Source organism: Tamandua tetradactyla, chromosome 19 (genome assembly GCF_023851605.1).
Source record: "Tamandua tetradactyla isolate mTamTet1 chromosome 19, mTamTet1.pri, whole genome shotgun sequence".
NCBI lineage: Eukaryota > Metazoa > Chordata > Mammalia > Pilosa > Myrmecophagidae > Tamandua > Tamandua tetradactyla.
In genome coordinates this window covers 33,855,235-33,881,280 of record NC_135345.1, presented here as the reverse complement: position 1 = coordinate 33,881,280, position 26,046 = coordinate 33,855,235, and the positions used below count along the sequence as shown (strand labels likewise).

Here is a 26,046-nt window from a genome sequence, read left to right as displayed (position 1 = left end):
AAACATTTTAGGAAGAAATTACACCAGTTTTTCACAATTTCTTTTTTCAGAAAAATAGAGCAGGTGGAATACTCCCTAACTAATTCTGAGGTCAGCATTATTTTTTTTAACTTTTTTTTATTGTGAAAAATAACATATATACAAAAAAGCAATACATTTCCAAGTATATTTTAACAAGTACTTGTACACAGATTTTAAAGTTTGGTTTGGGTTAACGTTCCATATTTTTAAAATTTTTCTTCTAGCTGCTCCAAGATACTGGAGATGAAAAGAAATATCATATATTAATGCAGCAGGCATATGATTTGTTAGATCCTATCTTCTCTACAAAACGCTTCTTCTCTCTTTTTCTTTTTTGTGAAAAATAGCATATATACAAAAAAGCAATAAATTTCAAAGTGCGTTGCAATGATTAGCTGTAGAACAGATTTCAGAGTTTGGTATGGTTGCTATACCACAATTTGGGGTTTTTATTTCTAGCTGCTCTAAAGTACTAGAGATTAAAAGAAATATCAATATACTGATTAACAATTAGGTATGCGTTAAACTTATTTTTTAAACCCAACTATTTGTTAAACCCAATTTTCTTTGCATACCTCCACTACCAGCTTTGATCTTTCCCTACTCTTTAAGGGTATTTGGGCTATGCCCATTCTAACGTTTTTCATGTTGGAAGGGGCTCTTGATAATAAGGGATAGGAGGATGGAACTAGTTGATGTTCTGGAAAGGCTAGCCCCTCTGCATTTCAGGACTTTTCTGGTCCAGGGACCAATCTGGAGATTGCAGATTTCTGGAATGTTACCCTAGTGCATAGAATCTTTGTAGAATATTATATAATGCCCTAGGTATTCTTTGGGATTGGCAGGAATGGTTTAAGTTGGGGTTTGGCAAGTTATGATAGTATGTTTCTTCTTTTTTTTCAATATTTCCTGCTTTTTTTTTAAACTTATTTTATTGCATAAAATAACATATATACAAAGGAAAGAAAGTAAAAAAGCAAAAGTTTTCAAAGCAGTCTTCCACAAGTAGTTACAGGACTGATTCCAGAGTTTGTCATGGGCTACCATACAATCCTAGGTACTCCACAATATAGGAGGCTAGAAGGCATAAATACTTTTCTATCATCATGACTTCTTTTTTCTCCTTTGTGAAATATACAAAAAAGCAATAAATTTCAAAGCACTGCACCACAATTGGTTGTAAACAAATTTCAGAGTTTGGTATGGGTTACAATTCCACAATTTTAGGTTACTTCTATCTGTCTAAGATACTGGAGACTAAAAGAGATATCAATTTAATGATTTAGTAGTAGTATTCATTTATTAAATCCTATCTTCTTTGTATAACTACACCATCACCTTTGAACATTCTATCCTTCCATCTAGGGGTATTTGGGCTATAGCCATTCTCAATTTTTCATTTTGGAAGGGGCTTTCAATAATGTGGGGTAGACAGATGGAACTATCTGATTTTCTAGAAAGGCAGGGCCCTCTAGGTTTCAGGACTTATCTGGTCCAGGGACCCATCTGGAGGTTATAGGTTTCTGGAAAGTTAATTTAGTGCATGGAACTTTTGTAAAATCTTATGTATCATCCTAGATGTTCCTTAGAATTGGTTGGAATGGTCCTGGTTGGGGGTTGGCAGGTTATAAGTAGCAATGTTTAACTGAAGTTTGCAAACCAGCAACTTCTAGAGTAGTCTCTCGACTCTATTTGAAATCTCTCTGCCACTGATACTTTATTTGTTACACTTCTTTTCCCCCTTTTGGTCAGGATGGAATTGTTAATCCCATGGTGCCTGGGCCAACCTCATCCGTGGGAGTCATCTCCCATGCTGCCAGGGAAATTTTCACCCCTTGCATGTCATGACTAACATGGGTGGGAGGGCAATGATTTCACTTGCAGAGTTGGGCTTAGAAAGAGTGAGGCCACATCTGAGCAACAAAAGAGGTCCTCTAGAAGTACCTTTTAGGCATACCTACAGGTAGGCTAAGCTTCTCTGCTACCTACATAAGCTTAACAAGAGTAAGCATCAAGATTAAGGGCTTGGCCTATTGATTTGAGTGTTACTAAAGTATGACACAGTATGAAGGGATTCCCTGATGGTAAAGTTAAATAGTTCCATATTCTTTATTCCATCCCTCAAGGGACTTTGCCAATACTTTTTGATTGCCTGCTTAATATATTCTAGGATGTATCCAGGCATTACATTAAGCTATACAGGTTTAAAGGCTCTGTTTCTTATTCTGGGCTCCCTGTGTTTCAATTGTTCAAATGACCTATCCAGCAGGTTGAGTTAGATTATGTACAACAGAAAATTTAGGTTCTAGACAAAATAAACCTTTCTTCTTAGGTTTCAAAGAATATGCATGGTTCTAAAATAAAGACTGTGTCTTTCTTACCCCTGTGTTCTGAATTACTATAACCCCAATCCCTTGACTTCATTCTTATCCCTAAATGCCAAGTTATATATATGTGTGTGTGTGTGTGTGTGTGTGTGTGTGTGTGTGATATGTGTGATCACACATATATACATATATACACATATATTCATATATATCACACATATATACATATATAAACACATATATATATATATACGTATATGAAGCAACCTTTCAAAATCCAGAAATAATATTTACCATTCTGGACTAAATGTGCCTGCTATAAGAGTTTATAATCTAAGACCCTGTTTTCTTATAAACATTTTTTGAAGGAGACCATACAATAATTTTACTTTCATTTCTGGTTTATTTTGCCTCACCAAATGTCCCACATGTTCATTCACATCACTGCATACCTCACAACTTTTTTCCTTTTTGTAGCAGCACGATATTCCATCACACATATCCACCATCATTCAGCAATCTACTTCTCAATTAATGCAGCCTTTGGCCACCTGTATTAATTAGGTATCATGTATAATGCCTAAAGTCTATAGTCCAGAAACACTCTCAGTTTTAGATAATATCATTGTTCCCAAGAGAAAGATAACCAACAAATGCACTCTCACCAAATGTGAGATCTGAACCTTCTCTTAATTCTTGTCCCTCCCCTCATTACTTACCTCTTCTGTTGCAGTGGTGGTGCTGATGCTTTCCTTGTAAACATAGCTCATAGCACGTGTTCTAGTTTGCTAGCTGCTGGAATGCAACACACCAGAGATGGATTTGCTTTTAATAAAAGGGGATTTATTTCATTAGTTCTTCAGAGGAAAGGCAGCTAACTTTCAACTGAGGTTCTTTCCTACATGGGAAGGCACAGGGTGATCTCTGCCAGCCTTTTCTCCAGGCCTCTGGGTTCCAATAAACTTTCCCTGGGGTGATTCCTTTCTGCATCTCCAAAGGCCTGGGCTGAGCTGCGAGTGCTGAGATAAAGAATGCTGCTTGGGCTGTGCTATTTTGTGCTCTCTCATTTATGCACCAGCCAATTAAGTCAAACATCATTCATTACAGCAGGCACACCTCCTAGCCGACTGCAGATGTAATCAACAACAAATGAGGTTCACATACCATTGGTTCATGTCCACAGCAACAGAACTAGATGCCTTCACTTGACCAAGCTGACAACTGAATCTAACTACCACAGAATGCAGTAGCAGTTTTCACATTGTATCCTGGACTTAAACATTCTCTGCACACAAATCACACCTTTGAAGTTGTTCTTGCAAGAACAAATTTATATTTCTGATGTTAATCAGTGAAACACATAGGTCTTTGCAATCCCTTTCAATCTTGCTCACCTTCAATATGTTAATATTACTTCTAGATCCACTAGAGAATCACTTGCACTTCTATTTCCTTACATTTGAGTTCAACTTCATTAGCTAACCGTTCACCCATCTCTAGCTTCTAAGTCGCCTATATTCTGTATTACACACCTCTAATTTCACTTTACCATGGACATAAGAGTGGAATCATACAGTATCTATCCTTTTGTGTCTGGCTTATTTCACTCAGCATTATGTCCTCAAGTCTCATCCATCTTGTCATATGCTTCAAGACATAATTTTGTCATACCACTGCATAATATTCCATCATACGTATATATCACATTTTGTTAAGCCACTCGTCCATTGTTGGGCATTTGGTTTGTTTTCATTTTTGGCTATTGTGAACAATGCCGCTATGAACATTGGTGTGTAAATGTCTGTGTCATTGCTTTCAGTTCTTCTGGGTATAAGCAAGTAATGCTACTTCTGGGTCATAGGGCAACTTGATATTTAGTTTTCTAAGATGCTGCCAAACTGCCTTCCATAGTGGCTGCATCATTACACATTCCCACTAGCAGGGCATAACTGCCCCAATTTCTCCACATCCTCTCCAACATTTATAGTTTCTTGTTTGTTTAATAGCATCCATTCTTATAGGTGTGAGGTGGTATCTCTTTGTAGTCTTGATCTGCATTTCCCTTGTAGCGAATGAAAATGAACATCTCTTCATGAGCTTTTGAGCCATCTGTATTCACTCTTCAGAAAAATGCCTATTCATATCTTTTGCCTATTCTATAATTCAGTTGTTTGTTCTTTTGCCATTGAGCTGTATGATTTCTTTATGTATATGGGATATCAAACCTTTATCCAATGTGTGATTTTCAAATATTTTCTCCCATTGAGTTGGCTGCCTCTTCATCTTTTTTGACAAAGTCTTTTGAGGTGCAGAAGCATTTGATTTTGAGGAATTCCTATTATCTGTTTTTTTTTTTTTTTCTTTTGTTGCTTGTGCTTTAGTTACAAAGTTTAGGAAGCTACATCTTATTATTAGGTCTTGAAGATATGTCCCTACATTTTCTCCTAGAAGCTTTATGATGCTAGTTCTTATATTTACCTGTTTGATTCACTTTTAACTAATTTTTGTGTAGGGTGTAAGGTAAGGGTCCTCTTTCATTCCTTTTGCTATTGATATCCAGTTCTCCCATGACCATTTATTGAAAGGACCATTTTGTCCCAGTGTAAGGGAAAGATGCATTTGTAGAGTCTGTTCTGTTCAACCGATGTTGCCACTGTGTGCAACTGATGCTGCTCTTATGTGACCTTGGTGAGAATTAGTTGAAATGTGCACTGTAGCTGGGAGGTCTGGCTACCCTCCCAAAAGAAATTATACTTCAATAAAGAAATCTAGGTCCCAGGAAGCTACTCTTGGTCCCTAGCCGGTTCCCCGAGGACCAAACTGGGTCTGGTTATATAAACTAATTGGGATTCAGCCACCCTAGTGTAAAGATATAAAAACTGCATGTGAGCAGTTAGAGGAAGGGAGAAGGAGGAAAGAGAATCTTATGAGAGAATCTCATCAAAATCTCATTGAGTAAAAGAATGCTCTGCTGTCAATTTTTACTAATGAGACTCTGAATGCTATCTCCAAGATTGCTGTTGATTTTTACTGAGACTTTGAGTGCTGCTTCCAAGATATCCCAGCACTTCTCTTCAGGTGTTGGTGCCATCTTATCTGGTGATGTAACTATACCTTATTTTTGAAAGCTCTTTTACTTACTTTCTGTTAAGTATTTTCTTTTAATTACTTTCCCAATAAAATCTGTTTTTGCATCACTGAAGTCTACATTGTCTGCAAATCCGAACCTATAAATTTAATGGCCACCAATATCACATCTCCTTTCACATGACACCCAGTTCAGTGGATTTGGGGGCCTTGTCAAAAATCAGCTGACCAGCAGCTGAGAGGAAGAGAGGATGGAGCTCATGCGCGGCTGTGCGGGACTCGCCCAAAGCCGCGAAGCGGGGGGAGGCTGTGCTCACCTCGGTCCATCGACGCCGGTGCGGCCGCAGCATAAACGAGCCAGTTCAAGGAAGAAATCCCTAAGCATTTCAAATCACATACTGACCAACTTGTGTTAATATTTGCTGGAAAAAGTGGAAAAGATCAAGATACTTTGAGTCAGCATGAAATTCATGATGGACTTACTGTTCACCTTGTCATCAAAACACAAAACAGGATTCCAGTAAGAGGATTAAGACCTATTCTAAATGAAGTGGGTCCCACCTTAACTGAAGTAGCCTCATCACAAGATCCTACCTACAGTGGATTCACACCCACAGAAATGGATTAATTTTAAGCACATGCTTTTCTGGGGTACATATAGTTTCAAACTACCACACCAAGCTGTGTGGGTGTGACTGGATCATTGATTCTCTTTGAGGCCTCAGGTTCATTCAGCTCAGCAAACAAACACCACTGGAAGCAATGTTACCACATCATCTGCTCCTAATAGTAGCTCCACATCTGGTTCTGCCCCTAGTAACCCTTTTGGTTTAGGTGGCCTTGGAGGGCTTGCAGGTCTGAGTAGTTTGGGTTTGAATACATCTAACTTCTCTGAACTACAAAGCCAGATGCAGTGGAAGCTTATGTCCAACCCTGAAATGATGGTTCAAATCATGGAAAATCCCTTTGTCCAGTGCATACTGTCAAATCCTGACCTGATGAGGCAGTTAATTATGGCCAATCCACAAATGCAGCAGTTGATACAGAGAAAGCCAAAAATTAGTCATATGCTAAATAATCCAGATATAATGCGACAAACCCTGGAACTTGCCAGCAATCCAGCAATGATGCAGGAAATGATGAGAAACCAGGACCGAGCTTTGAGTAACCTGGAAAGCATTCCAGGAGGATATAGTGCTTTATGGTGCATGTGCACTGATAATCAAGAACCAGTGCTGAGTGCTGCACAAGAGCAGTTTGGTGGTGATCCATTTGCTTCCTTAGTGAGCAATACATCTTCAGGTGAAGGTAGTCAGCCTTCTCGTACAGAAAATAGAGATCCATTACCCAATCCATGGGCTCCCCCTGCTTCCCAGAGCTCATCAGCTTCCAGTGGCACTACCAGCACTGTGGGTGGCACTGGTGGCAGTATTTCCAGTAGCACTGGTGGTCAGAGTACTACTGCGCCAAATTTGGGGCCTGGAGTAGGAGTCAGTATGTTCAACATGCCAGGAAGGCAGAGCTTGTTGCAGCAAATAACTGAAAATCCACAACTTATGCAGAACACGTTATCTGTCCCATACATGAGAAGCATGATGCAGTCACTAAGCCAGAGCCCTGACCTTGCTGCACAGATGATGCTGAATAATCCTCTATTTTCTGGAAATCCTCAGCTTCAAGAACAAATGAGACAACAGCTCCTAACTTTCCTCCAATGAATGCAGAATCCTGACACACTATCAGCAATGTCAAACCCTAGAGCAATGCAGGCCCTGTTACAGATTCAACAGAGCTTACAGACACTAGCAACTGAAGCTCCTGGCCTCATCCCAGGGTTGACTCCTGGCTTGGGTGCATTAGGCAGCACTGGAGGCCCTTCAGGAACCAGTGGTTCTAGCTCTGCCCCTGGTGAAAACACAAGTCCCACAGCAGGAGCCTCCAATCCTGGAAACCAGCAGTTTATTCAGCAAATGCTGCAGGCTCATGCTGGCATAAATCCTCAGCTACAGAATCCAGAAGTCAGATTTCAGCAACAACTGGAGCAGCTCAGTGCAATGGGATTTTTGAACCGTGAAGAAAACTTGCAAGCCCTAATAGCAACAGGAGGGCCAAATTAGACTGGAGATCCAGTGGATGGAGTGCACCATCAGAAACAAAATTTATGTACCAGTATCTTCCAGCTCCTGCTGAGGACCATGAGTGAAAAGTGGTTTATTCTGGATCTGGAGATCTAGTGTGTGTTCTGCTGAAGATCTTTACTTCTGCTTCCACTCCAGCTGTATAGATTTGATCTACCATGGCTTTTTATGTTAGAGACCCAGGTGGGCAGGTGTTCTCAAATCTAAATCAGTATGCCTGTGCCAAGATGGGGCTGCCAGTCACATTAATGTGGTGTGAGGAAAGCAAACTATGTTTTAATCAAAAGTGTATTCTAATTTCATATATCCCAGATTGGTTTCATAAAATGTGAGTTCCTGCTAGAAAGCAAGATTTATTAAAAAAAAATCTGTTGACCATAGATTTGGTAGTAAATTTCTGCACTCTCTATTCAATTTCATTGGTCAATACTTCCATTTTTGTGCCAGTACCATGCTGTTTTGATCACTGTGGCTTTATAATAAGTTTTAAAGTCAGGGATTGGTAATCCTCCCTCTTTGTTCTTTTTTTTTTTTTTAGGATACTTTCAGTTATTCAGGGTCTCTTTCCCTTCCAGAAGAATTTGGTAACTAGTTTTTCTGAATCTTCAAAGTAGGTTTTTGGAATTCTGATTGGTACTGCAATGAATCTGTAGATCAATGTGGGGAGAATTGACATCTTAACTATATTTAGCCTTCCAATCCATGAGCAGGGAATGTCTTTCCATTTATTTAAATCTTCTTTGATTTCTTTTAGCAATGCTATGTAGTCTCCTGTGTACAAATCCTTTATGTCCCTATGGAAGTTCCTTCCTAAGTACTTGATTCTTTAAGTTGCTATTTTGAATGGAATTTTTTCCATAACTGACCCCTCAGTTAAGTCATTGCTTGTGTTTAGAAACATTAATGACTTTTGCACATTAATTTTATATCCCACTACCTTGCTGAATTTATTTATTAGCTCAAGTGACTTTACTGTAGATTTCTCAGAATTTTCCAATTATAGTATCATGTCATCTGCAAATAATGAAAGTTTTATTTCTTCCTTTCCAATTTGGATATCTTTTATTTCTTTATTCTGTCTGATTGCTCTAGCTAGAGGTTCTAGCACAATGCTGAATAATAATGGTGACAATGGAAATCCTTTTCTCATTTCTGATCTTAGGGGCAGAGTTTTCACTTTCTCTCCATTGAGTACAATGTTGGCTATTGGGTCCTCATTTATGCCCTTTATCTTATTGAGGAAGTTACCTTTGATTCCTAGTGTTTTTATCAGAAAAATGATGTTGAATTTTGTCAAATGCTTTTCAACATCAATTGAGATGATCATGTGATTTTCCCTTTTCGATTTGTTGATGTATTGTATTAACTGGTTTTCTTTTGTTGAACCATCTTTGCATCCCTGGTATAAACCCCATTTGGTCATGGTATATGATTCTTTTAATGTGTTGTTGGATTCTATTTGTAGTATTTTTTGAGAATTTTGACATATATTTTCATTAGGGAGATTGGCCTGTAGTTTTCCTTTCTTACAGCAACTTTACCCAGTTTTGGTATTAAAATGGTATTAGCTTCATAAAATGAGTTAGGTAGTATTCCTTTTTCTTTGATTTTTTGGAAAAGTCTGAGTAGGATTGGTGTTAGTTCTTTTTGGAATGTTTGATAAAATTCCCCTGTGAATCTGGCACTGGGCTTTTCTTTGTAGGAAGACTTTTAATGAATGATTAAATCTATTTATTTGTGATTGTTTTGTTGAGATCTTATATTTCTTCCTGAGTCAGTGTAGCTTGTTTGTGTATTTCCAGGAATTTGTCCATTTCCTCTAAGTCATCTAGTTTGTTGGCATATAGTTATTTATAGCGTCCTCTTATGATTTCTTTTATTTCTTCAGGGTCTGTGGTAATGTATCCCTTCTCATTTCTGATTTTGTTTATTTGCATCCTCTCTTTCTCTCTCACTCTCTCTCTTTCTTTTTTTTTTTTTGTCATTCTTGCTAGTGGCTCATCAATTTTATTGATTTTCTCAAAGAATCAACTTTTAGTTTTATTGATTCTTTCTAATGTTCTTTTGTTCTGTTCCTTTAACTCTGATTTAATCTTTGTTGTTTCTTTTCTTACATTTACTTTGGGGTTAGTTTGCTGCTCTTTCTCAAGTTCCTCCAGGTGAGCAATTAAATCCTCAATTTTTGCTCTTTCTTGTTTTTTAACATAGGTGTTTAAGGCAATAAATTTGCCTCTCAGCACAGCCTTTGCCACATCCCATAAGTTCTGTTATGTTGTATTCTCATTTTCATTCATCTCCAGATAGCTACTGGTTTCTCTAACAATTTCTTCTTTGATCCATTGGTTGTTTGTCATGGTCAGGTTCATGTGTCAACTTGGCCAAGTGGTGGTGCCTAGTTGTGCTGTTGGGCAAGTGTTGGCCTGTCTGTTGCTGTGAGGACATTTCATGGGCTTAAATCATGATTGTGCTGGCTGCATCCACAGCTGATTGTGTTAGTAATCAGCTAAGGGAGCGTCTTCTGCAATGAGTGATGCTTAATTTAATCACCAGAAGGCTGCTAAGGAGAATTCAGAAGAGCCAGTTATTCATCCTGTTTCAGCCAGCAAGCCTGTATTGTGGAGTTTATACAGACCCTTCATTGCAGTTGCCAGCTACACAGCATACCCAATGGATTTTAGACTCTTTCATTTGCATGGTTGTTGAACCAGCCTTTCCTGAGAGTTTGTTGAGGAACTTCATCAGAGTTACCAGCTTGCAGCCTGCCCTACAGGCCTTGGACTCTACATTCCCATGGCCATGTGAGGCACTTTGATAAATTCCAAATCTATGGATATCTCCTGATGGTTCCATTTCTCTAGAGAACCCTAGCTAATACACAGCTTAAGAGTGTGTTATTTAATCTACATATTTTTGTGAATGTTCTCATTCTTTTGTGGTTATTGAGATCCAGCTTCATTCCTTTGTGATCAGAGAAAGTGCTTTGAATAATTTCAAGGTTTTTAAATTTGTAAAGACCTGTTTTGTGCCCTGAGCATATGATCTATCATGGAAACTGTTCCATAAGTACTAGAGAAGAATGTATATTCTGGTGTTTTGGGGTGCAATGACCTATAAGTCTGTTAGGTCTAATTCATTTGCCAAGTTGTTTAAATTATCTATTTCCTTATTGGTCTTCTGTCTGGTTGTTCTACCTATAGAGTAGAGTGGTGTACTGATGTTTTTTCCTATTATTGTTAAAACATCTATTACTCTCTTCAGCTTTGGGTGCATGGGTCTGGTGAGGCGGCCCTGGTGTGCACTGGTCTAGGGCATGGGGCCCTTTGTGTGCATGTGCTGAGCCATGGCAGCGGGTCAGCGTTACACCTGCATGGGTTGGGGATGGATGTGACCCGGCTATGCAGGTCAACACTTTCTCGGACCTGGGGGCATGACTGAGGGCCTTGTGCATGCATGGGTCTAGGAGTGCAGTAAAGTGATATACCTATGTGCAGATCTCAGGGCCGGGGGCGGGGGGGCAGTGGTTGGGCTATGCGATTGAATGGGGTAGGGGTAGGTATAGCCTGGGTATGGAGATAAGAGCCAGCAGCCTTTATGCACTGGCAACAGCCTTCAGGGAGGAGGGAGGGGAAGGTAGTGCTTGGAGGAGAGGTGGTTTGGGCTGCACTTAGGTTGGGGCGTGGAGCAGGTATATGTGTGAGTGTTTGCTGGAGTGGGGGGCGCTTGGAATGTGGTGAATGGGGACAGGTGAAAGGTTCAGTGCTTGGGATGTGGAGTTATTCATGGGTCATGGGTCTGTGCTGGTGAGGGTTATACGTTCAAGGAATACAGCTTGGCTTACTTCCTAGTACCCATCTCCCTGACTGTGCACTTCTGCAAGCCCCAGGCTTCTGTTTGCACCAGCCAGATGGTCTCTGGTTCTGTGTTTCTCATTTCCTCAGTTTCTACAGCCAGGGCTGCCCTATGTGGTACAGAAGACTCTCCCAGGTCAGGTACACTCTGGAATCACTGGCTCAGTCACCCTCCCGTCCCTTCCTACCTTTCCCTTAGAACAGGCTGCACTTGATCTATCCTATTCTGCCATCTTCGCAGAACTCTGAGGTCAGCATGATTTAACAATAAAATGAGAAGCAAACATTACAAGAAAGGAAACTAAAGACCACAGTTCATGCGAATATAGTTGCAAAAATCCTCAATAAAATATGCAAATTGAATCAAACAATTACAACATTAATTATGCATCACAACTATTTTGGACTTAATCTAAGTAACCAAGGTTAATTCAACATTCAAAAATCAATGATAAAGACATGAACTACTGAACCACAAAAACATAGTAAATGAAATAATCCAGACACAAAAGATAACTTATTTCATGATCCCACTTATTAAATGTTCAAAATGGGAAAATCCATAGAGATAAAAATGTCATTGGTGGCTCCCAGGGTTGGAAGAAGGGAGAATGCAGATTGGCTGCTTAAAGAATATGGGGCATCCACTTTTGGTGATGAAAATATTTTGAAATTAAATAGAGGTGATTGCTGTGCAGTACTGTAAATTTATTAAATTTCACTAAATTGTACACTTTAAAAATGGCTATTTTTTTGTTCTGTGAATTTTACCTCAATAATACAGAAAACAATAAATTAATGTAATTCACCAGATCAATAAGCTAAGGAAAACTCAGAATATTATATTAATTTCTACAGAAAAGCCATTTGACAAAATCTAATACCTATTCATGATAAAAGCTCTCAGCAAACTGAGAATGTAAGGGAATTTTTATAACTAAAGAGTATTTACAAAGACATTCTGTCATAGTTAACTTCATAGTTAATAGTGAGAAACTGGACATTTTCCCCAAACATCAGTGATAAGACAAGGATGTCATCTCTTGTCACTCCTATTCAACATCATACTGGAAATTACAGCTAGTGAAATAAGAAAGGAAAAGGAAATAATATGCACAAAGTTTAGGAAAGAAGACATAAAACATTGTTTGGAGATGACGTGAATGCTTATATCGAAAATCACCCCCACCCCCAAAATGACAAAACTCCACAGCTATTAAGAATTCACAATAAGATCACATGATTCAAAGTTTATATACAAAAGTCAGTTGTTTTTCCATACACCAGTAAGCACAATTAGAATTTCAAATAACAAACACTATGACATTTGCACTAGCCCCCTAAAAATGGAATACATATATCTAACAAAATACATGCAGACATCTTATGCAGAAAACCACAAAATTCTGGTGAAATAAATGAAACAATATCTAAATAAGTGAAGAAATATGCTACATTCATGAATTTGAAGTCTGAAATTGTGAAGATGTCAATTCTCCCCAATCTGACCTATTGATCCATCATAATCTAACTCAAATTTCAGTAAGCTATTTTGTAGATATACTGATTGTAAAGTTTATATGGAAAGGATAGAGACCCACAATAGCCAAAATAATACTGAAGGGAAAGAAAGCTTCAGTAATCAAGATATCATGGTACTGGCAAAAGAATAAACACATGGAAAAATGGAACAGTGTATACAGAAAAAAACCTAGACCTATGTAAAATAGTCAATTGATCTGTGACAAAGGAGTGATTCAATCGTGAAATGCTATTCTTTTCAACAACTGGTGCTGCAACAACTTATTATCCATATGTAGAAAAAAGTAATTTAAAGCTAAAGCATGAAACAGATTCTAGATGCAGAATTTACAATTTCAACAAAGCTTTACTCAAAATGCATCATAGACCTAAATGTAGAATACATAGGGTATATATATCTATTTAAAATAATCCCTCAAACTGCACTACACAAACAGTGAACTCTAAGTTAGCCTATGGACAATAGTTAATAGTACAATATAAAAATGTGCTTTCAAAATTGAAAAAAATGTACCACTTCAAAGCAAGGTGTTAATAATAGTGTTATCTATAGGAATTCTATAGTTTATGCATGATAGTTCTGTAAATCCATAGCTTCTCTGTTAAAAAAAAAAACTACAAAATGGAAGAGAAAATCTATGTGAACTTGGATTTGTTGGTGATCTTTTAGACACAGCACAAAAAGCTCAATTTGTGAAATAAAAAAAAATGATGAGTTAAGGTTCATTAAAATTAAAAACTTCTATTAAAGACATATTTAAGAGGATCAAGAAAAGCCATAGACTGGGAAAAAAATCTTTGCATCCAAAGAACACTTAAAACTCAACAATAAAATAATAAACAACTCAATCATAATATGGCAAAAGATCTGAACAGAGACCTCATCAAAGAAGATATACAGATAGCAAATAAACATATGAAAAGATGCTCAGCATCATTTGTCATTAAGGAACAGCCAATTAAAATAATAATGAGGTGCACTGCACAGCTATCATAATGACTTTAGTCAGAAAGAAAGAAAAGTGGAAATGCCAAATGCTCGCAAAGATACAGAGCAACAGGAACTCTAATTCATTGCATGGGAGTGATACAAATGGTGCAACCACTTTAGGAGACACTTTGACAGTTTCTTATAATGCTAAACTTATTCTTACCATATTATTCAGTCATTGTGCTTGTGGGCATTTACCTGTTTTGAAAGCTCATAGCCACACAAAATCTCATAAAATCTTCATAATCACCCAAATATGGAATCAATTTAGGCATCTTTCACTAGTTAAATGGATAAACAGTGGCAAATCAATTCACTAATATTAATCAGTGATAAAATAAATGATCAGACCATGAATTGACATGGATGAGTCTCAAGCACACATTGGTAAGTGAAAGAAATGAGTCTGAAAAGACTACTGTATGATTCCAGTTATAAAAATCTAGAACAAAGCAATGCTATAGAACTAGCTACAAAGATCAGTGATTGGTTCTGGAGGAGGGAGAAACATCAAAGTGGTGAACCACGCAGGATTTTGAGTGATGAAACTATTCTGGATGATATTATAATGGTGGATACATGACATTGTTAAGTTTTCAAATCCACACAACTTTACACCATGAAAAATAATCATTGGTATATTCAAATAAAATAAAAAATCATTCAAAGGGTCAAGAGATATAAAAAATTAATGTGGGGTCTGGCATGAAAATTTAGTTGTATTATAAATGCATGTAGTCATATCACTTGGGGATACTGAGGGTAGGGGTGGGGAAGGTGTTGGCTTAAGTAGCTGTTAAAGAACTATATAAGCACCCTATTCTAGCTGATAAAGTTGTTTTTCATGGGGATGCAGATTAGGAATCCTTATACTGCTATACATGTGTAATGGAATTGAACGGTTGAGTAAACGGTTAGCAGATAGTGGGAGCCAGCTTTTTCATGTTCAAGCCTCAAGAGGAGGCTAGAATGATCCATATATTAAAGTTGGAGCTATCAGAAAGAATTTATATCTAGCTTAATATAAACAGATGTTTACATATGAAAATTTGGTAGTTATATTTATATACAAGATCAGTACATATACTTATATTTATTTGGTCTGTCAGCAGAGAGGTCCTAAAAGAAATGAAACCCACATAGCAATAAACTAGTGCCCTTATCTTAGTTTCTAATACTATTTTCCAGTAAAAGGAAAGATAACTCTGGAGAAATGGCTGATTCTAGGAATGAGGCAGGAAATAGTTAAGATGAGTCTGGAGCATTTATAGTGCCAGAAATAAGGAGGTGCTCAAAAAAAAAAAAAAAAAAACAGCATTGATGGGACTATGTTAATGGAATACAGGAAACGATGGAGAGCACTCTCAATGGCCAAAGTGGCAGCAAATTGAGTAAACAATAAAAAGCCATTGGATTATAACCCATAATATGAAATAAATATTCAGGAGTCCACACTGGAATAAGCAAATTATTCAAATAAATAAATTATTGATGGAAAAGGGCCAGAGAAATTCCAAGTATTTGAATTTGATACTCAGCCTTCAAGAATGGGGAGCATGAAATCCTGTGCCTTAAATGTGGGTGGTGCAGTGACCTCCTCCAAAGGGAACCACATGTAAGGAGCAGCTTTACAGTGCAGAAGCCTAACAAATACCCCCTCAGCAACTGATCAAGATCAAATCAACAGTCATAAACCATGCTGATAGTATGTGTCCTCATATGTGATGCAAATAGCACTTTATCTCTGTGGTTTTCCTCCAGAACGTCCAAATTCCAGTCTAAACATGAGAAAAGTATCAGAAAATTTTCAGTAGAGGAGAAGCCTGCAAAATACCTAACCAGAACTCTACAAACAGTCAAGGTCATCAAAAATAAAGAAAGTCTGAAATCGTCACAGCCAAGAGTAACCTAAGGAGACATCACTACTAAATGTAATGCGATATCCTGCATGGGATCCTGGAAGAAAAGAAGACATTAACAAAAATCAAATTAAGCTGAAGGGCGGGCCGCGGTGGCTCAGCGGGCAAAGTGCTTGCCTGCTATGCCGGAGGACCTCGGTTCGATTCCCGGCCCCACCCCATGTAACAAAAACGGAGAAACAGAATACAATAAAACAAGAAAATGTTTGAAAATGTTTCCCTTTCCTCCTTCCTTCCTTCCTTCTGTCCTTCCTTCCTTCTCTCTGTCTTTCCTTTAAAAAAAAAAAAAAAAAAAAAAAAAAAAAAAAAAAAAAAAAAAAAAAAAAATTAAGCTGAAAAAACTGTGGACTTTAGTTTATAATAATGCATCAATATCAGTTCATTAATTATAATAAATGTATCATATGAATTTAAGATAGTAGTAGTAGAGGAAACTGATGTGGCATATATGGGAACAATGAGACTATGGGACAATATTCTCCATTTTTCTATAAATCTAAAATTGTTCTAAAAAGAAAATTTATAATTTTTATAAAGGAAGTTTATATTAGTTCCTCTTGGGAATAGAAATTGTATTTACTTAAATTCTATTTTTCCAGTTAATTTTTATAACTTAATTAATTTTGTTAGAGAAAGTTTTCTTAGAAAATATTTAAACAATAGAAAATTAACCACTTTTCTATTTTAATTTGTTCTATAATAAGCATATCTGGGGATATAAGTTTATCCTATAAAATTTCGGTTTCTTTTTCAGCTTATCTTAAATATTATACAAAAGCTGAAAAACTGATCCTGTTCTTGCATATTTCTCCACCTCAGCACATTCATTTAGTCTGAATTTGCAGATATGTCAAGATTCTAAACATCAAATAGTACAAAAGGCAAATCAGCAATCAAGATAAATTCCTTCCTCTCAACAAAAACAAGTGGAAATGTCATTTTATAGAAATACTTTAAGAATTTGATATTAATATATGGTGTCTTTAATTGTTAAACACTGTCAAATATAATAAAATTAAAATCATGTCAAAAATTATGAAACCATACTTCAAATACAAGCAAGATTAACCTCTCCAGAGAATGGTGAACTATTTCCCATGTCACCTCAGCTTTCACAAAGAGAACAAAGCAGAGGTTTACTATTTTCACATTTCTCCAATTATCCGTGATATCACACATTGAATTATCTGAACAAATTTATTCCCTCCCCTTCACCAAGATCTTAAGTTGTAAAAACTCCACTTTAATCTCAGAATCAGAGGAACTTTCCCACTCCTGCAACACATAGCCATCATATTGGCAAAATAGAGGTGAAATAAAGAAGTAGTCAATAAATTGTAAATAATTGGAGCATGAATGCCACAAGCATGTGAGTCCTAATTCAGAGAGCATATTCTAGGCAATAGCAAGCAGAATCCAGATCAGCTTTCTGCTCTTATTTGTTTTGTTTTGTTTTGTTTATTGGCAGAGGTTAAATTCTGTATTTAAAATTTTCTTTTTCTGTAACTTAGAAAAATTGATTATAGTTAAGTCTCTAAGTTAGGCCTATGTACTTTGTCTTTTTGTCTATCAATCTACAAAATGTTGTGTTCAAAAATATGACTTTTTAGAAAGGCACAGACAGTCTAAAGAACAAGTCAGCTAAATTCTTCTTTAATAATCAGTTTTACTTGAAACTTTTATGAAATGAACTTACTGTCAATTTAAATGGTTCCATTTTCTGAGTAAGCACTAAAATGCCTGAATAAGCAAGCTTAAAATCCCAACAAGCAAAATCTTCCCAAACACTTAAATGTTTCTTATAAATCCAATGAATTAAAATATATAATTCTGTAAACCTACATTCTTTACAATTTTCTCACATTGTCTTATACATATATAATTTTCATTTTGAATCCTCACATATGAATGCAATGTTTGTCTATCTTATAATCTATAAGGTATAGAAAAATTGTGAGTATACTACAGGGGACTCTTGCATTTTCTTTACCCAGAGTTACCAGCTATTTACATGTTATACCATTACCTTTATGTTCTCCTTCTCTTTCTCACTATCTAGCTCTCTAGATAATTTCTTTCTAAACTATTTGAAAGTAAGTTGAAGATATAATATCCCTTTACATATATATATTTCACTTTGCATTCATAATAACAAGGACATCCTTTTGCATAATCATAGTACAATGATCAAAATAAGAAAATTGAATATATTAATACAACATAATATAATCCTCAGTCGGTATTAAAATTTCATTAATTATTTTAGTAATTCCCTTTTCTTTTCTATTCTGGTATAGTACCCAGTTCAGGGCCAGACATTGCATTTATTTGTCATATCTCTTTATTGAATTTTAATATAGGATTATGAAGTCTTTCTTGTATTTGCTGATGTTGACATTTTCAAAATGGGCAAGCCAGTTATTTTTAAAATTGTCTCTGAAATTGGTGTTTACTGATGTGTCATCATGATTACTTTCAGTTTATGCCTTGAGGGGTAGGAAAACCACAAAATTGACTTTGTCTTCTTTTCAACATATCAGTAGACACACATGGCATAATTTTATTCCAATATCAGTGGTGCTAATTTTGGTCATTTTCTTAAGGTTTTGTTTGCCAGATTTCTCTACTGTAAAGGTATTACTGTTCCCATTGTTATTAACAAGTACATTTGAGGAGATACTTTGAGACTGTGTTACTAAATTCTTCTTCAAACTTCCAATTATTTTAGCATCTCTGATATATTTTTTAGTACTATCATTCCTTCTATATTATTATCTGCCATTCTCTATAGGGAAGAGCTTTTCCTTCAGCTGTTTATCCTTCCTTCCTATCTTCCTACCTTCCTACCTTCCTTCCTTCCTTCCTATCTTCGTTCCTTCCTTTTATTTATTCATTTGTCAATATCAGCATGAACTTGTGCTGCTTATTTTGTTCATTGAATTATAATACATTATTATTAATATTTATTTTTTGTACAAATTTTTCCAGATTAGATCCATGGTAGTTCCTTAGAATTTTTTTGCTATAATATGTATGATGTTTATCTTGCAGTTTATCTGACCCACACCCAATCAGCCTTTACTCCAAAGAAGGTTGGTTCTTTTTTATTGAGAAATGATATTTAGAAAAGAAGATATAGATATACAAAAAGCTATGAGTTCCTACTGATAGCTGCAATCCAGGTCCAGTACTATGAGACATCCTTGTTTTTCCCATTTCGATATTTGATAATTCCCTTTTCCAACAATGAGAAACTGACATCCCGTATTCTTAGTATATTTATTAACTTAGTTAGGCAGAAATAGTTTCTCAATAGCAAATCCATAGTACTGCAAAAAAGAAACATTTTTTTCACTGTTTTATCTAATAAGGTAAATTTTACATACAGTGAAATGAATAAAAAATGTACAGTCCCTTGAGTTTAAAAAACATATACACCTTTCAAGACATAAAACATTTCCATCACTGCCTAAAGTTCTCATGTCATTCCCAGTCAAGTCACAGTTCCCTCACAAGCACAAGCATCTTCTGAATTTTTTAAAAAGGGGTTAGTTTTCCTGTTAGAAAACATGCTGGTTTGAAGCTATTATGTACCCCAGAAAAGCCATATCCTTTTTTCTGATTCAATCTTGAAGGAGCAACCATGTTTCTTTTAATCTTATATTGTGTGGTAGAAACTTTGATTGGACTGTTTCCATGGAGATGTGATACACCCAGTCGTGGGTGGGACCTTCTGATTGGATTGTTACCATGGAGATGTGACACACCTAACTGTGGGTGTGAACCTTTGATTAGATGAAGATGTGACTCTGCCCGTTCAACCGTAGTCTTGTTTAGAGTCCTTTAAAAGGCAGAAGATTTTGGAGAAAGTTCAGTGCCAACACAGACTCAGACTCTGGAGTTACATGGAATGCCAACAGAGATGCTTGGATAGCCAATACAGAGAAGGCTTAGACACAGATGTTCGGAGATGCAGAAAGAAAACACCTCCAAGGAAGCTGTTTGAAACCGGAAGGACCAGCAGATGCCAACTGCATGCCTCCACACATCACATTCTCTTGAGTCAAGGTAACTCTCTCAGGAAGCCTTAGTTTGGACATTTATGTACTTACAACTGTAAATGTGTAACTTAATAACTTCTCTTCATAAAAGCCAACTCATTTCTGATATATTGCATTTCCAGCAGAATTAACAAATTAAAATAGAGAACCTCACATGTTGAAACATATAGACTATTATGGCTATGTTCATACAGAAATTTTTACTTGCCAGCATACCTTGAAGATTCATTTATGCTTCATGTATCAGTAGTTCTTCTTAATTGCTGAATACCCCATAGTATGGATTCCCCACAATTTTTGTTTGTTTGTTTGTTTTTACTCATTCATCTGTAGATAGACATCTGAATTGTGGTCAGTTTGGGTCTTTTAAAAATTAAGGTGATATGGAGGGGGGTACAAGGGTAGTTCAGTGGTAGAATTCTTGCTTGCCATTGCTTGCCATGCGGAAGACCTGGGTTCGATTTCCAGCCCATGCAGCTCCCCACCAAAAAATAAATAAATAAATAAAAATGAAGATGACATGAACATTAAAAAAGTGATTTTTATTTGTCCTGAATACATGTCTAGAAATGGAACTGATCACCTCTAGGGTAGGTTTATATATCTTATATTCTGTTAAAATATTTTCTAATTTCTTCTGTGATTTTGGATTTCACCTATGGGACATTTAGAAATATGTCGGTTAACTTGCAAATGTGTGAGGATTTCAAGTATATTGTTATTATTATTAATTTCTAACTTGATATGGTCATCATGAATTATTCTCTGTACGACTTCAATTTTTTTTAATTTACTGAGACTTATTTTCTGGCCCATCAGATGAGCTATTTTGGTGTGTATGTGAAAAGGTGTGTATACAGATGTTGCTGTAATTTCTGCTGTAATGTCAATTTGGTCTGCTTAATTGAGGTGCAATCCAGACATTTATATGGTACTGATTTTCTTCTAATTGTTGTATAACAATTATAAATGTTATAATAATTGCAAATAACTGAGGGAGGGATGCATACAACTCCAAATGTGATGGCAATTTAGTTCATTTCTATCTTTAGTTCTTTCAGTTGTGACCTAAGTATTTTTAACCTGTTTTGATGCCTATTTTTCATATTTTCTTTTTCTTAATATTTAAGTCTGTCATTAATAAATGTCTCAATGTCTCTATCTGTGAAAGTATTCCTTGTCTTGAAGTATCTTTATATTGATATTATTTTAACCATCTCAGCTTTTAATGGCTACTCCTTTCACAGTTACAAATTCATGTCTTATGGGCAGCATAGAATTAGCTACTAATTTTTATTCAATATGACAATCCCTTCTTTTTATTTGGAATTTTTACTCTATTATATTTAATACACTGTTTTCTATGGTTTAGCAATATGTCTACCATTTTGTCATTTCTTCCTGTGGTTTTTGTTCCTTTAACATTAATTTATTTCTTTCATCTGCTTTTCATTAATCAAAAATATTTTTAATATTTTATTTTTATTAGTTTTTTGCTATTAACTTGCGTTACTTTTCAGTGATTACCATAGTATTATACTATGTATACTTTTCCTATTTCACCTATTTAGAATTGATATTAGTATAATAGTTGCTACTGTAATAATACTATTATGATTTTTCTTTAGATAAACATTTCTTTTCAAATAATACATATATGTATACTAATAAAAGCATATAAATATATTATATTGTATAATAGTTATATATGTGAGTGCATATATGCGTTTGTGTATAAATTCCAAAATATTTCTCATTCCTAGTGCTCCTCATTTCATCCTGTAAGTTCAAGTTTACATCATCTTGGCTCATTTTCAGTCATTGGGAAAAAAATGTCATAAATCACCCTATCATTTCTTATAATGTAGTCTGCTAGTAATTAATTCTCTCAGATTATATTTATCCAGAAGTATTTTTACTTCCATATCTGAAATAAAATTTCCTAGAATATGCAATTCTGGGATGACAGTTCTATTTTTTTTTTTCTCTTTCAGTATACAAAAGACGTTATTTCAATGTGTTTTTGCTTTCATTGGTTCTGAAAAATATTCAGACATCATTAATATCATGGTTCCTTTGTCAATTTTCTCTGACTGCTTAAGAAAGGGCTTTCTTTATTTTTGTCTTTCATCAGGTTAATTATCAGGTACCTATGCATGATTTCCTTTATATATATCTTACTTGGGGTTTGTGCTAGTTTGAAACTGTTATGTACCTCATCTTCTAATCTAATCTTGTTAGTGTGGATGTATAGTGGGTGGAATTTTTAACTAGGATGTTTCTATGAAGATGTGACCTACCCCATTGTTGGTGAGAACTTTTTATTAGATTGTTTCCATGAAAATGTGACCCACCTAATTTTGGGTGGAAACTTTTGATTAGATTGTTTCCATGGAGATTGGCTCCTGTCCACTCAACGTGGGTCTTAATCTGCTTACTGGAGTCCTATAAGAGAGAAACACTTTGGAAAAGCACAGATGCTCGGAGAGCTGATACAGAGAGCTAAGAGTGGTCAGATGCCCCTAGACAGGCAGAAGCTCAGAGAGGAGGCCACTGGAACAAGGAGCCAAAAGCAGTGAAGCGCAAGAACAAATGACTAACAGACTTTGCCATGTATCTTCCCTAGTGAAAAAGAAATCCCACACACAATGGGCCTTTCTTGAGGAAAGTTTTCCTCTTGTTAATACCTTAATTTTGACATTTTCATGGCCTTAAAACTGTAAGTTTGTAGTCTAATAAATCCTCTTTGTAAAAACCAACCTATTTCTTATATATTGCATTCTGGTGGCTTTACCCAAAAAAGGATTTATCAGTCTTGGAAATATAATTTATTTTTCCCAAAACTTGAATTTATTTTTGTACAGTTTTTAATAACTATATTTTACACTATCTGAATTATCTTTCTTGGATCCCTATTTCATGTATATTAGACTTTCAATACTATTTCAAAACACTTTGATGCTCCACTATTTATTTCAGTATGCTCTTCCATATTGTTTTTTTATTGCTTTATCTTTTAAGTTGCCCAAACCTCACAACTCTTGTTTTCTATCTGCTTTTAAGTCTATCTAGCATATTTTTCACTTCATTTTAACTCTAGAATTTCCTTTATTTATTTGTATGCGATAGATTTCTGAAATGAGAATTCTGGGTCAAAGGGATTGGGTTATTTAATTTTAATAAATATTGTCAGATAGTTTCCAAAAAAGATTGTAACAATTCTCATTTCCACCACCAATAATGAGAATATCACTTCTTCTCTGCATCCCTGTTAAAGTTGATATTAAGGCTCTTTTTTATTTTTGCTGGACCGATGGGTTTAAACCTCATTGTTACCTTAATTTCCATTTACCTACATTTAAGTTTAAGAGCATTTAAATGCTTTTTAATAAATTTGTAAGCCATCTTGTTTTGCGCGTCTGTGAGTTGACTTATTTTTTGTCTGCTTTTATATTGGGTTGTATGTTGGAAGAGTTTATTGCACATTAATTCTGTATTTCTCAACTGTGTTAAAATATTTTTTTAATTTCTCACTTGTTTACTTTTTATTATAAGATATATATGTGTATTAATGTAGTTAACTATATACATCTTATTTTGTAAGGTTTCTAAGTTTACTGTCTCAGTTATGGAGATTTACCCATACATGTAAATGTAGTCTCTCAGATTTTCTTCAAGGATTTTTATTCTTATATTTGTATTTTTAAGGTTTCAAACCATCTGAAATTACTTTTTACATAAATTCAACTGAAGTTTTTCTAGTATCATTTAAAAATAATTGTACTTCATTTTCAGTTAATTTGACTATCATATTTGTCATATATATGATATATGAGAATGTAACATATATCTATATAGAAAGGAATTTCCATTTTTTTAATGTAATCTATGTCTTGGTTAGGATTCCCCACCACCAGTTTATTCATAATGGCCATGGTTTCTTTTAAGCATTAAGCATATTCACAAATGTTGCTTAAAAGTACTATTCTACTAATTCCATCATCTAGGTCATTGAACATCTGTTTCTCTCTATTGCTTTTTCTTTGTGTTATGGGCCACATTTGCTTATTTTTTTCACATATCTAGTAATCTTTTGTTAAATACTGGAACTTGAAACTGACATATTTTAAATATTCTGAATCCATTACACGCCTCTAAAGACTGTTCATTTTTTCTTGTTTTTCTATAAGGTAATTAATTTAGCTGGACAAACTCTGAACTCAATAACATTCGCAAATGTTAACAGGCAAAACAATTCCATTCATTCAGCCTTCCAACTCTTCCTTCGGCTGAGAAACTTGCAGTCTCCTCCATGCATGCAAAGCTAAGGGGTTAGGGGTTTGGATATTGTTCTTATCCAGTTTTGGAGATTCACATTTCCTTGAGTTCCTATTCTCCAGATATTCCCACTCATTTTCCAGATATTCCATTAGTCTCAAATTCTTTTCTCAGATTCCTCGAGCCATGTAGACTATATATGTCTATTTGCTTGAGTTCCAGCCTGTTCTAGTTTGCTAGCTGCTGGAATGCAACACATCAGGGATGGATTGGCTTTTAATAAAAGGAGATTTATTTTGTTAGTTCTTCAGAGGAAAGGCAGCTAACTTTCCACTGAGGCTCTTTCTTACGTGGAAGACACAGGATGGTCTCTGCTGGTCTTCTCTCCAGGCCCCTGGGTTCCAATAACTTTCCCCAGGGTGACTTCTTTCTGCATCTCCTAAGGCCTGGGCTGAGCTGCAAATGCTGAGATGAGAAATGCGGAGCTGCTTAGGCTGGGTTACATTGTGTTCTCTCATTTAAGCACCAGCCAATTAAGTCAAAGGTCACTCATTGCAGCAGACACGCCTCCTAGCCGACTGCAGATGTAATTAGCAACAGATGAGGTTCAGGTACCATTGGCTTATGTCCGCAGCAACAAGACTAGGTAAGCTCACCTGGCCAAGTTGACAACTGAATCTAACTAACACACAGCCATTCTACACAATGTGGATTGGGGACTTGCCAATCAAGTGAGGAGCCATTTATATGTATATGTCGCCAGTGCAGTTCTCTAAAGAACCAAATTTCATCAAGTTTTTTTTTTCCTGCTTTTATTTTCCTTCAGTGATTTCAATTTTATTTTTTCTCTAAAGTTTATATTTGCCACCTGCAGGAGGTTTACTCCAGTAGAAGCTAATCCAACATTGCCACAAATATAAATTCGATGGCATTTTAAATTAGATTCACATCTTAATCTACTTTATTATCTAATATGACAGATTCTCTTAAACATTAAAACCATTCTCATTAATAATCATGTACACATTATTCTAAACTAGAACGAAAGAAATAATATGGGTTTTATTTATGTCTTAATTTGTTTATTTGTTTTTAAATCTTTGAGTGCTTTAAAGATACTGTCTGGAGAAAATTCATTTATCATCTCAGGCAAGTGAAGATTCCTATTCCAGATTGAGATTTCTATGTAATTTTGTTGTTTGTGGGTGGACAAAAGTTAAAGCTATTGTATGGTTTTGTATACATCAGAGGAGATTTTGAATATATATATATATATATATATCCATCACGATTGTTTCCAACTATAAACACACTAGGGCTTTTTATAGACGCTATTAATATACGGGACTGCAATTCCATTCTCTTCATGTACATAAAGCTTCACCTGCTCAGTTCCTTTCTCATCTCTTGATTTGATATATTCTTAGCATATTTCATAAAGGGAAGCTTGTCTCTACATTCTTTATACATCTATACTCACTTCCTTAAATTAGTTATCCTGGTGCCTGCTTGAGCTTATTATTTTTTAAATTTTTCTCCAGCTAGAAACCTTAAGGCTAGATTTTAAGTGATTTCCTTTCTTTATAACGATATTTCAAATGCATTTAATTAGATCCTGAATACTCTTATGCCTGCATCAATGGCTACTACTCTAATGCAATGCTAATGATATCATGGATATTCTATGTGAGATAACATAGAAATGCATAATATTTACAATAATTATTGGTAACATGTATGAGCATTTACAAGACACAAGTTTATTTCCAAAAGATTTAGGAATAACCGTTCCAAAAATCAGAAAGCACTGCTAGTATCCTTGTTTAATATATTG

The 26,046-nt window shown here is 35.5% G+C and overlaps 1 protein-coding gene across 1 annotated transcript in view; it reads left to right on the top strand.

Moving 5' to 3' along the window:
- The window catches only part of LOC143663364 (ubiquilin-1-like), a 50,658-nt gene extending 43,106 nt beyond the window's left edge, over positions 1 to 7,552 (top strand). The window contains 2 exon segments of the mRNA XM_077137088.1: positions 5,797 to 5,955; positions 6,161 to 7,552. Coding sequence (XP_076993203.1) covers positions 5,797 to 5,955; positions 6,161 to 7,552 — 1,551 coding nt within the window.
- Positions 7,553 to 26,046: the final 18,494 nt, after the last annotated feature.